The sequence below is a fragment of the Pantherophis guttatus genome, chromosome 3 (genome assembly GCF_059756535.1).
Source record: "Pantherophis guttatus breed Tessera chromosome 3, ASM5975653v1, whole genome shotgun sequence".
Taxonomy (NCBI): domain Eukaryota; kingdom Metazoa; phylum Chordata; class Lepidosauria; order Squamata; family Colubridae; genus Pantherophis; species Pantherophis guttatus.
In genome coordinates this window covers 201,791,629-201,808,522 of record NC_142065.1, presented here as the reverse complement: position 1 = coordinate 201,808,522, position 16,894 = coordinate 201,791,629, and the positions used below count along the sequence as shown (strand labels likewise).

Below are 16,894 nucleotides of genomic sequence, written 5' to 3'. Positions count from 1 at the left end.
CGGAAGGAAGGAGAGGGAGGGAGGGAGGGAGGAAGATGATGGGGAGGGAGGACGGAAGGAAGAGAAGGAGGGAGCGAGATGATGGGAAGGGAGGGAGGAGGGAAGGAAGGAAGGAGAGGGAGGGAGGGAGGGAGGAAAGATGGAAGGGGAGGGAGGAAGATGATGGAGAGGGAGGGAGGACGGAAGGAAGGAGAGGGAGGGAGCGAGATGATGGGAGGGGAGGGAGGAGGGAAGGAAGAAAGGAAAAAGATGGAGAAAGAAAGGAAGGAAGGAGAGGGAGGGAGGGAGGGAGGAAAGATGGAAGGGGAGGGAGGAAGATGATGGAGAGGGAGGGAGGACGGAAGGAAGGAGAGGGAGGGAGCGAGATGATGGGAGGGGAGGGAGGAGGGAAGGAAGAAAGGAAAAAGATGGAGAAAGAAAGGAAGGAAGGAGAGGGAGGGAGATGATGGAAAGGGAGGAAGGAAGGAAGGAAAATGAGGGAGGAGAGGAAGGAAGGTAATTGAGGAAGGGAGAAAAAGAGCGGGGGGGGGGGAGGACCCGATCCGCACCCCGAAGAAATCGCCGGATCTCTCCTTATAAAGGCCTGGCGAGAAGCGATCTGCTTTCCCCCCCTCCCACTCCCCATTTTTTTTTTTTTTTACAAAAAAGGCAGAGGAGCCTAACATAAAGAAAAGTTGGCCGTTCCCGCCCGGGGTTGGACAGCAACCGGCTCGGCCACAACGCCCCTCCCCTAAAAGGAGGGTGTGTGTGTGTGTGTGTGTGTGTGTGTGTGTGTGTGTGTGTCTCTCTGTGTGTGTGTGTGTAAAGTGGGGGGGGGAGGGCGGGGGGGGGACGGGACGGATTTAACTCCTCCTCCCCCGCCCCCGAAGGAAAGCTCCCTCCGCTGGCTGCGAGCGGCGCTGCGTCGAGAGCGGGGCACGCGGCGGCGGCGGCGGCGGCGGAGGGAAGCGCCTGGCGCCGCCGGGCTCTGCCGCTGGAGCGCGTGGCCCGCCGCGGACTGTACGGGGGAGAGAGAAGCCGAGCGGGGCTGCCTTTGAAAGGCGTGGGGGGGGGCCGCGGAGGGGCGGTGGGTGCCTCTCGCCGGCGGGCCACCCTCCACCCACCCACCCCGCAGCCCGGGCTCCCTCGCTTGTTGCTCAGGCCGGCGGTCGGGACGATCGGCCAAAGGAGCACCAGGGACCATGAAGGAGGCGAGCGGCAACTCGGGGCTGCCCGCGATCGGCGGCTGAAGAAGAGCCCGACGGGGACGGCCAAGTGGAAGCGAGCAGCCTGGTGGAGGTGGGGGTGAGGGGCTCCACGTCCGTCCGTCCGTCCGTCCCTACTCCCGATCCCCGGAGTCCGATCCTCGATCCCCTCTCTCTACTTCCCCCCGAGCAACCCCCGCCAAGCCTGGTAAGTTTCCAGCGCCGTCCGCCTCCCATCATCGATCAGCCGCTCAGGACGGAGGAAGAAGAGGAGGAGGAGGAGAAAGAGGAGGAGAGGCGGGGGCAGGTCTGGGGAGTGGATCAGGTGACGGCAGCAAACCCGGCGCACCTGGGCTGGTCGACGGGTTGTTTGTTCTGAGGAGGCGGCCGGCCAGGTGAGTGGGACTCACCTGGGCTTGCGGGAGCCCTTCCCTCCTTCTCTCTCTCTCGTTCTCTCTCTCTCTCGTTCTCTCTCTCTCTCTCTCTCTCTCTCCCCCCCCCCTTACTTGGATCCCAGGTGCTGAAGGAAGAAACTGATGGAAAACGGCGGAGGGGGGGGGGCTGGAGGGAGGGAGGGAGTCGCCGTTATAGAAAGTTTCCGAGCTGCGAGGAGTCAATGAAAGGCCGGGGTGGGGTGGGGGGGGAATCGAGCCAGCGTTTGGAGTGGGGGGGGGTTGGATTTGCAGGCATAACCTGTCCTTTACCGCCACCCCGCTTTCAAAACAAGGGAGGTCGGCAAATAGAATAGAGCTGGAAGGGACCCTTGGAGGTCTTCTAGTCCAGCCCCCTGCTCTGACAGGAGACCCTATATAATTAATTTTTAATTTAATTTATCGCATTTCTATGCCGCCATCTATATACCGTGTCAGAGAAGTGGCCGTCCAGTCTCTTCTTTAAACCCTCCGGTGATGGAGCGGAGCCCCCATCACGATTTCTGAAGGCAAGGCAAACCCTTCCACAGATTAATTGTCTGGTTAGCTGGTTAACTGTTAGGAAGCTTTGGTTTAGCTGTGGACAAGGCTTCGCTTCTTTCAAATAGTTGTTTAAAAAAGCCCTTTCCGATGTGCCTCTTTTAATTTTTTCGCTTTGGGCTCAAACCAGGTGTTGGTTTATGGATGTGTTCGTTTATTTATACAGTATCCTGTTTATTGCTTTTATTTATTTATTTATTTATTGGTTCGCTTTATATGCCGCCCTTCTCCGGAGACTCAGGGTGGCTTACAATGCGTTAAGCAATAGCCTTCATACTTTTGTGTATACCTGCTTAGTAGGGCTTCCCCCCCCGCCCGCCCCGCAAGCAATGTTCTTTTATACAAAGTCAGTTTATTGCCCCCACAATCCGGGTCCTCATTTTACCTACCTCGGAAGGATGGAAGGCTGAGTCAACCTTGAGCCTGGTGAGATTTGAACTCGCAGTAATTGCAGGCAGCTGGCAGCTAAGTGCTAATTAACAGCACTTTAGTCCGCTGCACCACCAAGGCTCTTTTATAAACTATGTAAGGCGGTGAACGTATCCAGCATTCTTTCCCCTTCTTATTTTCTCCACAACAACCCTGTGAGGTTGGACTGAGCTGAGAGAGGGGGGGGGACGGGTCCAAAGACAGCCAATTAGGCTTTTGTGCGAGTAAGCAAGAGTAGACCTCAGGATCTCCTGTTTTCTAGCCTGTTGCCTAAATCACTAAATTGGCTCTTATCGTGGGGGGATAAAGCTTCCATGAGTTTCCATTTGAACTTGATAGTTTTTATTTGCAATGTTTCTTTGGCCTTTAGCAAGAGTTCCTGGGATCCTGGGGCCTTCGACTTTATTCTTGGCCTTTGTCCCAGACTAATGTTGACTGGCCTTTAATAAGGGCCTACTGCACAGGGATGTGGCAAGCTGGAAGCATAGGTAGAGTAGATTTTGCGCCGGTCCGGCAAAACAAAAATGTGGGTGTTTTTTTTTTTATTATTGTGGTTTTCTCACCTCCATATTATTTTTATACTGTCTTGACCTGTTTCTGCATCTTCTATAAACAACTGTTTGGCAGTTGGGAGAAACAGGGTTCTAGAATGGCTTCTCTTAAACGTTCTTGCTTAAAGAAGAAAATGTTCTTTGCCTTTCATTTTAATGGTTCATACTTGTACCGCGTGGGAACCTGGTTAACAGGCTTCTGGCCGTGTTTCCTCAAAAATAGGACCTCTGCTGTCCTGTAGAATTTACTCCCAAAAAGGCACGCAACTATAAACTCGCTCTGCCTTGATCCTCTTTGCAGAAATCTTTTTTTACCTTTCAGCCAGATTTCTTAAAAGTATTTCTAGCAGGACTACCAGATTCTGTAAAAGCTTTTTGTTCCCTCTGCCATCCCGTCTGGTAAACTCACAAGATTCATTTTTTCTTGCCATGTTACATGTATACATCCAAACTAGACTGTTGCTTCTCTGTGTCATATAATATATGTGGGTATAATCTATCTAACTTATTTATTTGTTTGTTTGTTCATTCGTTTGTCATGTTTATGTACTGTATATTGGAGGTGGTGGCCCTTTGAGAGCTGTCTGCAATGAAATTTCATTTGAATGCATGCCTGTTGGCGTACATTTAAAGTGACAGTTAAGTTATTCTAAGTCTTAAGTCTATTCTAAGATGGTGATTTTAAAGCTTCACTGTTCTCCCGCTTCCTTGATATCTAAGTCCGGTAGAACTCGCTGTAACTTTTCTCCTCGGCTGAAGGATATGCTGCTTTAAGCCCCATTGCTTTTCCTTTGTAGAACATATATCTACATGTATGTAGAGGCGGCCTTCTGTTGCCTGCTCTCCATGTGACTTGCTGAGCCACTCAAAGATTCGCTTAACGTATTCTGGGAGTGGGGGGTGGCATTTTGCACCTGGTAGTCTCAGAGGAAGTGAGGACAGATGACACCTCCGTTCCTTCCTCTTGTGATCTCCCGTAAGGTTCAGGCTGCCTTCCCCCATAGCTACAAAGGCTTTAAAATACGCCTCCACCTCCTGAGGCAAAGCGAAACTATTGAGAAAGGTGGAGAAGAGATTTCCTACTTCCTGCTAGGTTTTTCAGCAAGCTTTTTGCCTTTCTTTCATTCTCTCTGGGCTTTGCCTATTGCCTAGTTCTGTCTTCTTCCTTGTTGCCTGTGTTGCAGCTTCATTGTCATCAACAGGTGGGAAAAGTCTGTTGTGGTGTCAGCTTCCCTCCCTCCCTCCCTTTCCCAGCGTGCCACGTGCAACTTACCCTAAAGACTTTCCTGCTATTTGCCTGACAAATACTCCTCCCACCTCACTGCTGCCTGTGTCTCCCGAGGCGGTGTGTACCTTTCTCTCTCTTTGCTCCTCGTCTCTGTGGCAATCTCCGACGGCTGAGCTACTGTGTGTACCTCTATGCCTTGTCTGCCCAGCCAGGGAACAGGGGGTTCGTGACATTTAGGGGTTTCTTTACTAAAAGGAAAGCAGAGAGTGTCTTCCCGCTGGAGTGGATCAATGGGAAGGATGGCGGCAGCTGGTTTGGAAGAAGAAGGCTCGAGCCTGTTTTTCCTTTTCCTGAGAAAAGTGCATCCGATTAAGATAGCATTCCCGTTGAGAAGTAATTCCCCCACTGGCTGCCCGCAAATATCAATTTTACAAGGAGGTTGTTGATTGAGACATCAGCGGGATGAAAACATTTCTCCTCGCTGGTTCCTGGTTAATGTTCAGAACTAAAAAGACAGCAGTGGTAAAATCCATTTTTTTCTACTACCGGTTCTGTGGGCGTGGCTTGATGGGTGGGGTTTGGCTTGGTGGTGTGGCAGGGGAAGGATACTGTAAAATCTCCATTCCCACCCCACTCCAGGGGAAGGATACTGCAAAATCCCCATTCCCTCCCCATTCCTGGGAGAAGGATATTGCAAAATCTCCATTCCCACCCCACTCTTGGGCCAGCCAGAGGTGGTATTTGCCAGTTCTCCGAACTACCCAAAATTTCCGCTACCGGTTCTCCAGAACCTTTCAGAACCTGCTGGATTTCACCCCTGATAGACGGGCAACCAGGCATCTAACCACAACAAGCTTTGTAGCTTCGGATAGCAATGGCGCTTAGACTTGTATACCGCTTTACAGTGCTTTACTCTCGTAAACGGTTTATAGAGTCAGCGTCTTACCCCCCCACCAACCCCGCCCCAACCATCTGGGTTCTCATTTTACTGACCTCCGAAGGATGGAAGGCTGAGTCAACCTCGAACCTGTGAGATTCAAACTGCCAAACTGCAGGCAGCCGGCAAATCAGCAGAAGTAGCCTGCAGTACTGCATTCTAACCACTGCGCCACCACGGCTCGTGATAAATCAGGGGTGTCAAACTCGATTTCATTGAGGGCTGCATCAAGGGTTGTGTTTGAGCTTGGGAGGGTGGGGTGGATGTGGCTGGGGTGGGCGTGGCCAGCTCGATGTCACTCGTGTCGAGGGCGCCTGAGGTGGCCCGAGCACTTTGCCAGAGAAAATGGTTCCTGAGCTCCATTTTCAGCTGCAATGGCTTCCTGCAACCTTCTGCCAGTGAAAACGGAGCTTGGGAGGGCTGGGCACGAAAACGGGCTACCAATCTCCATTTTCGGCCGCGACGGTGCTGTGGGGTGGCATGTACAGCCCTCCCGAGCTCCATTTTTGCTGGCTGAGGCACCACAGGCCGATCTTTCACTGTTTCCAGGGCTAGGTCTAAGTACCCCACAGGCTAGATTCAGCCCACGGGCCTTGAGTTTGACACCCCTGTGGTAGATGGATAGATGGGCACACTGATGATGTACCTAGTTTGGGTAATGAAACGTCTGCAAAAAAAAAAAAAACCCAACAACCAAACTCAGAGAGCACCTGGAGCTACAAATATTCTCCTTTATCAGACGGGTCCCTGTTTTAATCATCAGGGTTTACCGAATCCTAAGTAGCAAAAGTAGATAAAATTTCCAACTTGTTCCCATTCAAAAGGGTTAAAGAGGGAGCGTTCCCTCTTTAAGATGGCCCACGATGTTCTGATTGGAGCTAAGGCAGCTCCTTGCCTCCTAATGTTGCCTATGAAAATATCTGCCACCTAATGAATTTGTAGCTCAGGGGAGTTCTTGGGGAAGAGTTCTCTCATAATTTCCGATGCAGCATGAAGGAGACAGAGCTGTGATCCAAAAATACCCTTGGCCCAACTCTTTACCTTGGCTGAGAATCCTCCAGGTGGCTTTAAACCAATGTTTATTGGCCTCATTTCCAGCATGAATATATTACAGGTAGTCCTTGACGTACGGCTGCAATTGAGCCCAACATTTCTATTTGCAAGCGAGATGTTTGTTAAGTGAGTTTTTGCCTGAGTTTACGACCTTTCTTGCCACAAAGTGAATTGCTGCCGTTAAGTTAGTCACATGGTTGTTAAGTAAATCTGCCTTCCCCATGGACTTGTCTGAAGGTCGCAAAAGGGGGGATTGCATGACCCTGGGAAACTGCAACTGTCATAAGTACAAGCCAGTTGTTAAGTGTTCAAATTTTGATTATGGGGATGCTGCAAAGGTTGTGAGAGAAAATGGCCATCAGTTACTTTTTTCCAGTGCTGTAACTTTGAACAATCACTAAACGAACTGTTGTAAGTCAAGGACTACCTGTAGTTTCCCGCTCGAGCAGAGGGTTGGATTAGAAGACCTCCAAGGGCCCTTCCAACTCTGTTATTCTGTACTGGTCTCGCTTATAGAGAGGTGAATAAAAATTACGGAGAAGAGAGTCAGCTCTCCTTGTGGATCTACAAGCACATCTGGAATTTTGAGGGCATATTATGGGCTGCATAGGTGCCATGTCAGGGGAGGGGCTTCCCATTCATTTATCCATGTTATCATCACATGACCAGTTACCAAAAAAATCAAATGGGCGTAGAAGTCAGGAAGGTGCTAACAAAGAGCCTTGGTAGTACAGTGGTCTAAAGCACCCTGTTATTAAGACCAGCTGCCTGCAATTTCTGCAGGTTCGAATCTCGCCAGGCTCAAGGTTGACTCAGCCTTCCATCCTTTCTAAAGTAGGTTAAATGAGGACCCAGTTTGTGGGGGCAATAAGCTGACTTTGTATAAATATACAAAAGGATAAAGGCTATTGCTTAGCGCATTGTAAGCCACCCTGAGTCTCCGGAGAAGGACGGCATATAAATCAAATAAAAAAAAAAAAGACCCCTATGGATACATTACAGGTAGTCCTCGACTTACGACCACAATGGAGCCCAAAATTCCTGTTGTTCAGTGAGACATTTGTTACGTGCGTTTTGCCCCATTGTACGACCTTTCTTGTCTCTGCTGTTAAGTGAATCACTGTAGTTGTTAAGCTAGTAACTCGGTTGTTAAGTGAATCTGGCTTCCCTGTTTGTCAGAAAGTCTCAAAAGATTATATTACATGACACCAGGACAAACCGTCGTAAGTATGAACCGGTTGCCAAGCATTCGAATTTTGATCACCTTACTGTGGGGATGCTACAAAGGTTATAACTGTAAAAAAAAAAAAAAAAAAGTCCCTTTTGTACTTTTTGTCAGTGCTGTGGTAACTTTGAAGGGTCACTGAACTGTTGTAAGTCAAGGACTACCTCTATGTACCTTGACAACCACATCTACATATATAAGAGCCGAGGTGGCGCAGTGGTTAGAGTGCAGCACCGCAGGCTACTTCAGCTGACTGCTAGCTGCAGTTCGGCAGTTCGAGTTTCACCGGCTCAAGGTTGACTCAGTGTTGTGGCCCGTCAGTGCCTGTGCAGCTAGTAGCTGATTCCGACAGTGAGGAGGCTGGTGTGGTGCTCCGCCAGCAGTCTGTGCAGCTGGCACTCAAGTCAGACAATGAGGAGGCTGGAGAAGATGTGGTGCCAGGGGCGGGGATTCAGCCAGGGCCTTCAGAACCTCCAGAAGCTCCCTTAAGTGAAGAGGACAAAGAGGAGGAGCCTCTTCTCGATGCACAGGTGCACAGAGCTGCCAAAAGGCAGAAGTGGCTCCTCAGGAGGAGGTCTTCTCGAGAGTAAGGCTTGAGGCTAATTGGCCACTCCCTTATCCTATTTAAGGAAGGACGACGACTGAGGCAATTTGCAGGAAACAACTTCGTTCACTCTCCTTTGCGTCTGGATCTTAGTTATCAGTTTCCTGCAAATTGCTTCTGGGCTTTCTGCCAACCATCGTAAGATTACAGTTATTTATTCTTTGGATTCTTGTAGGCTGTTAAGAAAGTTAATTAACAGCCTTTGTTTGAAAAAAAAAACTGATTTATTTTAGTAAACTAAGGTTTGTACAGACTTTGTGTGTGCTGCGTTCTTTGGGGTCCGTAGCTGGGGCAGAACACTCAGCCTTCCGTCCTTCTGAGGTGGGTAAAATGAGGACCCAGTTTGTTGGGAGGCAAGAGGCTGACTCTGTAAACCGCTTAGAGAGGGCTGTAAAAGCACTGTGAAGCGGTATATAAGTCTAAGGGCTATTGCTATTGCTATATGCTTCTCATTCAAGAGGACTCTTTCCTAATCAAGTATAGAAGTTCAGCCTATCTTTTTTTTTTTTTCCCCCTCCAATGATGAACTCCACCGTGTGTGGACAAACAACTCCAGAGCCCCAGGCCAACATTATAAAAATCTAAGCAAGCATTCCCGACCCAAATGCCTTCCACAAAAGTCTGGATCGCAATTAGATGAATTCCACGTTCTCTGCACAGGATGGTACAACCAGCTCTCCCGTCTCCTATCAGAAAATGGGCGTGTGCTTTTGTTGTCTGTAAGAAATGCTGCTTTCTGTGTTGACTTTTTTCCAGGTTTTTCCAGTGGCTTTCAGAAGCTGCTCTTAGCTGTTGGTGCCTGCCTGCCTGCCTGCCTGCTTCTCTGTCTGTCTGTCTGTCTGTCTGTCCGTCCACGCATTTCCTTTCACTTGTGAAGACAGCCAGGAAACAGATTTTCAAAGCAGCTATGCAAGTCTGAAGGGAGGAGAGGGAAAAAATCCAGACGCTATAATTATTGGGGGTGGGAGATGTTTTCGTACAGCTTCTGCATAGTCTAAATCCGTGATGGCGAACCTATGGCACGCGTGCCACAGGTGGCACGCGTAGCCATATTGGTCCCACCGGAAGTTGGCAAATGGGCTATTTCTGGCCTCCGGAGGGCCTCCGGGGGGGTGGGGAAGGCTGTTTTTGCCCTCCCCAGACTCCTAGAAAGGCTCTGGAGCCTGGGGAGAGAGAAAAATGGGACTACCGGGCCATCGTGTGCCAGGAGCAGGGGGAGCTTGAGGGGGGGGCGGTATCTCATGCGCAGGGGTGGGCGCATAGAATTATGGATGTGGGCATGAGCACGCGTGACACCCCTCCTCCCCCGCTCCTGGCAAGTGATGGCAAAAAGGTTAGCCATCACTGCTCTAAATCATCTCTTCCAAGAGATTTGGACAGCCTAGTAATTTAGATTAACAACAGTGATGCCTTCATAACTTTTTATTCTGCAGTATAAGTAGTCCTCGTCTTACGACAATTCGTTTTGTGACCGTTCAAAGTCACAATGGCACTGAAAAAAGGTGACTTACAACCGTTTTTCACATTTGCGACTGCCGCAGCATCCAAATTCATTTGCGTGATCCAAATTCAGATGCTTGGCAGCTGACTCATATTTATGACCGTCACAGTGTCTCGGGGGTTACGTGATCCCCTTTTGCGACCTTTTGACAAGCAAAGGTCAAACGGGGAAGGCAGATTCATTTAACAACTGTGTTACTGCAGCGATTGACTTAACAACCGTGACAAGAAAGGTCGTAAAACGAGGCAAAACTCACTTCAGAACTGTCTTGCTTGGCAGCCGAAATTTGGGTCTCAATTGTGGTCGTAAATTGAGGATGTAATGCCTGAGTTAGTGAGCTGTCCTGCACTTCAAGATGAAAGGGTTGTAAGGATGCAGGAAGGGACTTTTTGGCTTTTGTAGGTGTTTCCTCATTTTAAAGGTTTCTCCCTTTCCTCAGCTGGCAACTTTGAATGAAAAAGAGAACCCATTAAAAAAAATGAGATTCCTCATCTATTCAATACTTCCCCCTCCAGCTGCTTTTTATTAAGAAAAATAGTCAAGTTGTGTGTTATGTAGCGTGATCCACACCGGTCTCTTTTCAAGGTACTTCAGAGCTGCATCCTGGGGACATTATATGTGCAGTGGGGCTCAAGCAAGATGACGGTGGCTCTAAGGCGAGAGGTGGTAGAACATTTGTTCAGTTCTGTCACTGAGGAGATGGCTTAACTACTGTATTTTTCAGAGTATAAGACGCTCCAGACTATAAGACGCACCTACCTTTTTTGGTGAGGAAAACAAGAAAAAGAAATCTGCTTCTGCCTCCCAGCAATTTTGCCTTGTTGCAGCAAACAGCCTGCTGTACTTTCATTTTCGTTTTCAGCATAGCTTGATTAGCACAACAACAAAAAAAATCTGCCTCCCAGCAATTTACCTCCTTGCAGCAAGCAGCAGAGGCCCATGTAGCAATAGGCAATTCCTGCAGCCTGAAACAGCTGAGAGTTGGGAGGCCGATCCAAGGGACAATCAACTTGTGCTAATTAGGCTGTGCTGAAGCTGAAATGGACTGTTTCTTCTTGCTGCTTGCTGCAAGGAGGTAAATTGCTGGGAGGCAGAGGCCAAAGGTTGGGGGCCAATGGATGGGTGGGGCTACATTCAGTGTATAAGACACACCCAGATTTTCATCCCGTTTTAGGGGGGGGAAAGGTGTATCTTATACTCTGAGAAATATGGTATATGAATTTGTCTTTTAAAAAAACACGAAGGGAAGGCTATTCCCAAGTGAGCTGCAAGACATTATCAGGAAGAATCTTGCTGACTGTAGAATTACTATCTAAGAGTTCAGAGACCTCCAGGAGTATAAGAGGTCCTATATACCTATAATATGAGGACCCAGATTGTTGGGGGCAATAGGCTGACTCTATGAACCGCTTAGAGAGGACTGTGAAGCGATATATAAGTCTAAGTGCCATTGCTATAAGCCAGGGGTGTCAAACTCAAGGCCGGATCTGACCCATGGGGTGCTTAGATCTGGCCCGCAAAGGATCAGCCCATGGTGCCTCTCTCACCAAAAATGCAGCTCGGGAGGGCCACGTGTGGCCCTCCCGAGCTCTGTTTTCACTGACAGAGGGTTGCAGGAGGCTATCGCAGCCGGAAATGGAGCTCGGGAACCTGTTTTCGCTGGCAGAGCACTCGGGCCACCACGGTGCCCCCGACACAAGTGATGTCAGGCAGGCCATGCCCACCCTGGCCCCCTGAGGTCAAACACAACCCTGATGCGGCCCTCAATGAAATCAAGTTTGTCACCCCTGCTATAGTAAAGGTAGGTTTCCCTTGCACATATGTGCTAGTCGTTCCTGACTCTAGGGGCCGGTGCTCATCTCTGTTTCAAAGCCGAAGAGCCAGCACTGTCCAAAAACATTTCTGTGGTCCTGTGACCGGCATGACTAAAACCCCAAAGGCACCCGGAACACTGTTACCTTCCCACCAAAGGTGGTCCCTATTTTTCTACTTGCATTTTTTACCTGCTTTCGAACTGCTAAATTGGCAGAGGCTGAGACAAGTAACGGGAGCTCACTCCATTACGCGGCACTAGGGATTCGAACCTCTGAACTGCCGACCTTTCGATTGACAAGCTCAGCATCATAGCCACTAAGCCACCACGTCCCCCTGCTATAAGCTGTATCAAAAAGCTAGGTGTTAAAATAAAATCAGTAGGAAGGCAATCGTAAGCCATTGATGGAACCCTGCCAAAAAGATTGCCAGGAGATTGACTTAGGGAGATCTACTTGATTTATTCCTCATTAGTTTATACCTGTACTAATACCTGTTTGGTTCTCTTTCAGCAGGCATGGGGAATCAGGTAGAGAAACTGACCCACTTAAACTACAGAGAGGTTCCCACGGCCGACCCAGCCGGCATGGACCGAGATGAGGGTCCCCGAATTGGAGTTTCTTACATATTTTCCAATGATGATGATGATGTAGAGCCTCAACAAGACCCAGCAGAGCTCGGTGGGGAACACCCTGCGTCACAACCATACGACCCGCAACTTCACGAAGTGGAATGCTCCATTTATTACCGGGACGAGTGCATCTATCAGAAGAGTTTTTCCGGCGACCACAACTCGTCTGGTGAGGTGGGGGGTGGTGGAGGAGGAGGGGGCCATTTCACCACCTACACACCAGAAAACCTACTGAACAAGTGCAAAGCTGGCGATCTGATAGAATTTGTGTGCCAGGCCCAGTACCCTCACTGGGCAGTGTACGTAGGAGACTTCCAAGTTGTACACCTTCACAGACTTGAAGTGGTGAACAGTTTTCTCACCGACGCCAGCCAGGGCCGACGGGGGCGCATCGCGAACCACTTGTACCACTACAAACCGCTCAATCCCGCCACCGTGGTACGAAACGCCCTGGATCAGGTAGGCCGCAAAGACCAAGATCTTAGCTGGAGGAACTCCGAATGTTTTGCCGCCTGGTGCCGTTACGGCAAGCGCGAGTTCAAAATTGGGGGCGAACTGCGCATAGGGAAGCAACCTTACCGGTTGCAGATCCAGCTGGGAGATAAACGCAGTCACACGCTTGAATTTCAGAGCCTGGAAGATCTCATTATGGAAAAACGAAGGAACGATCAAATCGGGAAAGTGGCCGTCATCCAAGAATTGTCCAGCCATCTCCAGGCAGCCGAGGCCGACAACGAAGACGGTGGTGCTAATGGCAAACCAGGTGCCTGGACTGTTACTGAGTAGCAGTCCTTGCACAGTCTGGCTGCTTAACCTTGGCGATGGATTAAAACTGAATCCTGCGAAATTGAGCTGTTATAAGCCCTTTGGGCTCTTCCAGTGCAGGTTGACTCCAATCCCATGTGAAGGAAAGGGGCAAAGCTGATTAAGCATCGGTCCTTCAGCACTTAACTCCTTTGGTGCTTGCTTGAAACCAGCAAGTTTATACGGTTGAGGGTTAAATCTCAGGAAGATCTTCCTCACTCGCTGTTTTATGCATTTAAGTCTCTCTCTTCCCAAATTGCACCCCTGTTTCTCCTGCTTTGAGCTTCTGGCTTGTTTTAAATTGGACGAGATCCAGCGTCAGTGAATTTAACAGGATTCAATGTTTTAGCAAGATCATTTCTTCCCTCCCCCCCCCACTTCCCCCCTCCCTTTTCCTCCTACCCTGTTTTGGCATTTCTGGAATCTCTCTCCCTTTCATTCTGCTGGTTATGACCTTCCATTCTTCCTGTCCCCGGATATCTCTGTGAGGATTTAATGGCTAAATTATTGTGCATTTGGGGGAGGGGTCACATTTGGTTGGCCTGCTTGCGCTGAAGGATTTGGCAAAGTTGCAAAGCAGAAGTAGCGTTTGTTGGCTGTGGCCGAAGGGCCTTTTCTGGATGGTTGTGGAGGGATGTAACCTGTTTGCACAGAAGTGGGATTACAAAGTGGAATTACCCTGGAATAAGGCCTGCAGCTTTTCATTTAGGAACCAGCTACCAAGAAACTTTTTCCCTTTAATTACAGTGTAAAGTTGAGTTAAGCCATGGCCAGCCAGTCTTTTTATAAGTTATTGAAATTTAGTGGGAAGGCAGCTAAACCCTCTTAGCACCAGTGGTTACAGCAGGATTAATTTGCTACAAATCCAAGCACTGTTTGGGCACATTATGTATTGTTGGAAAAGGTGACACAAGAGACAGGCAATGTTTTTAAAAATGAATTTTATTCCTAGGCAGTGAAGCTGGTTGTCTTATTTTTACTCTTAAATGCCTGAGGACTAGGCTTTTATGCATTGGAGAAAAAAAAACAACACTTTTTCTTTCAGTCTGTTTTATCATTTCTTTATGTATAAAATCATTGATTTGAGAAGCCCGGCATCTTCTCTGCATTTTTTCCAGTCTATTTGTTTGGTTTCATTCTGTATAGTAAGTCAGCAAAGCACATCCTCCCCATTAACAATAGGGGGAAAAAAGGAAAGGGACGGTACATATTGTTCATTTTCAGGTTAGGGAATTTCTGTCTTCAGCCCCTCAAGCTGATCTCTGTTGATCCCTTCTTTTTTCTTGGTGGACTTTTGCTTCTCTAGGGATATTGTTAACGCAAGGAAGAGAAAGCAGACTTGCCTTGTTGGCAAGTCACAATTATAAAAAAAGAGAACTGGTAAAAAAGTTCTGCTTGGGCATTATTGCTGCTAACATGAAACTGCAGCTGTGTAGTTGCCAATCCTATAAAAAAAATTGTTCCGCATGCATTAGCTAGGAGCTGTGCTTCAGGAGTTGCTTTGTAGCTAGGAATTTGTTATCTTCATTCCGATCAGCAAATAGAAGAAGCAAGAATTGTGTGTTTTGGTTAACCGACTGTTAACTTCCTTGCTAATGGCTGATTTGTCATAAAAGCCTCTGATTTGTTTTAAGTAGTAAAGTTGCACATTTGGAAGCAAAGGTGTTTGGTGTAACTAAGCAGCATTTTAAAACATGCTTAGCAATTATTAACCACCACTTAAAGCAGACAATATTCTCTGCTACCTCTTCATTGCAAAACCATGTAAGGGATGCTTTTCAACCGCATGCATCCAATTACCATATTTTGCAGAGGGTTGAATTGATGTTCTGGTGGTTGGTTATTCTTCTAGAATGGGTGTCTGCAACCCGTGGCTCTGGAGCCACATGCGGCTCTTTCGTCCCCCTGCTGTGGCTCCCTATCGGCTGAACCCACCACTGGCTGGTGCCACCTGTCATCCTCCCCTTCCAGTCACTCCTCGCCTGACCTGAGAGAGATGAGAGAGAGAGACGGAGACGGGGACACAGAGAGAGAGATACTTGTTTCCCACAGAAAACACTGGAAACCACAAAACCTGAGTAGGCGCGGCTGGGGTGTGTGTCATGTGACTGGGTGGGAGTGAGTGACATCGAGTTGGTCACACCCACCCAGGTTTTGTGGCTCCCGGTGTTTTCTTTTCTGTGGGAAACAGGTCCAAATGGCTCTTTCAGCATTTAAGGTTGCAGATCCCTGCTCTAGAGTAAGCGACATTGAATTGTGGGTTGATAAGTGAGGGAAAGACAGTGATGTAAAGTCTTGCTCCTTTTTCACTTTGTACTTCATTTGTTCCAGCGGTGGCTAGACGGTGCCACAAATCACTTTAGACAAATCACTGATCATCTGAAATGAGCTTAGGCCGGTGGTCCTTGATCTTATAAAGAAACATTCTCCGTTGTCCTTTTTTTTGTAGCATTCAGCCAGAAGTTAGTAATCACGTGACGAAAGGCTGTTTTGCTATCTATCAAAAAGTCCCACCCTTTTTAAAAAAATCCTTCCTGTGGTTTGAAAAATGCCTAGCAGAGAAAAATGCACAGTTATATGATTCCTTCCTATTGCTGCTTAGTTTATCTTCACTTTAGCTTCCTATATATTGGGACACCCAAACCAGGTTAATTTCCCCAATTCCTCACCTATAGATTAAAGTGGTGCAATCCAGGCAATTTGCTACTGTACTGTTATTCTGCTGAAGGTATAACCCGCCATTGTCAACCCATAAATGTCTTGCATACCAAACAAGGACCAGCTTAACTTCAAGAACTTTGGTTTATTCTGCTAATGCACTGTGTGATTGTTTGCATTCAGGAAGAGGGAAGCGAGTCATGCAGAAAGTGAGATAATCCAGCGCTAATTTGGTTTTCCTCCCTTTGCTTCTGAGAGTTCAGAAGTTGGCGATAAGCGAAGTTGATAAAGGTCTCAAGGAGATACCTGTTGGGTTGGAAACGGTGTCTTTTTAGGAACGTGATGTTATTCTGAGGTATGTGCTCTGCATACCTTGATTGTCAAGCTCATATGCAATATTGTATGTTTTTTAAGCACAAAAATCTGAACGTACCGAACTTGGCTATTGACAAGCAGAACAGGTCCTTTAAGCAGTGCTGGTGAGGGCATCTGGAGGTACTTCTGATGGATGCTCATCAAAGCTTCTACAGCTGTCACCGTAAGAGGAAAATTTGCAGTGGAAAAAAAAAACTCTGCATATATTTTCCAGGAATACACAATAAGCAGGACCTTGCTTCCATTTTAGGACTGATCAGCATGGAGAACTCATTACAAAATAGTAAAAATGTTTACTGCTATTAAAGAGGCCAAGAAGATGTTCTTCCTGTTAAATCCAGCAACTGGATCCTAGCTTCAGAGTTGATATTTAGTTATTAATGATTCTGAATTTTGTAGAGAACAAAACTTATTTCGCTATGTAATAGTGGTTGTAAAATGATATTTTCTTACAAGTATTTTTGAAAGGAATTCCATCATGAAAATATTTACATTTTTTGAAAGCTGTATTATTTTCACAGAGAAATATATCCTCCAAATCAACTTTTGTTTATTTTTGTCATTGGTAATCTAAAAGTATTTTCTAGATCATAAATAAAGTGTACAAGAAATGATAGCTGTCAAACATTGCAAATCTATCTGTTTGGTACTAAATTGTAAAGTAACGGAAAATATTTTTTCTCTGTCTAGAATATTAGAGATAGTTAAAGGGGAAAAAAAACTAATTTACCATTTTTCTTCCTGAAGGCAAGATCTGAATATTTGTTCACTGCTGGACAACTGGTCAAATTCAAATCAAATTTATTTCTTGAAGTATAGTTACACAAATAATTCAAACATTCTGAGGTTTTTTTTTATTAAGTAGCTCCCATGGTTATGTTGATGCGGTCAGACATAGTTGAAGAACATCAGAACATTATCTTATCTTTGT

General features: G+C 47.4%; 1 protein-coding gene across 4 annotated transcripts; it reads left to right on the top strand.

Moving 5' to 3' along the window:
• Positions 1–867: 867 nt before the first annotated feature.
• On the top strand, positions 868–16,588 carry LRATD2 (LRAT domain containing 2). 4 transcript variants are annotated; one of them, XM_034422295.3, is made up of 2 exons: positions 868–1,392; positions 12,008–16,588. In XM_034422295.3, exon 2 carries the CDS (start codon positions 12,013–12,015, stop codon positions 12,910–12,912), a length of 900 nt encoding a protein of 299 aa, XP_034278186.2. In that variant the 5' UTR covers positions 868–1,392; positions 12,008–12,012; the 3' UTR covers positions 12,913–16,588. The 4 variants fall into 4 exon arrangements, with proteins under 4 accessions (XP_034278186.2, XP_034278187.2, XP_034278188.2 ...); XM_034422296.3 differs by having other exon boundaries at positions 868–1,579; XM_034422297.3 differs by having other exon boundaries at positions 896–1,579; positions 12,011–16,588.
• Positions 16,589–16,894: the final 306 nt, after the last annotated feature.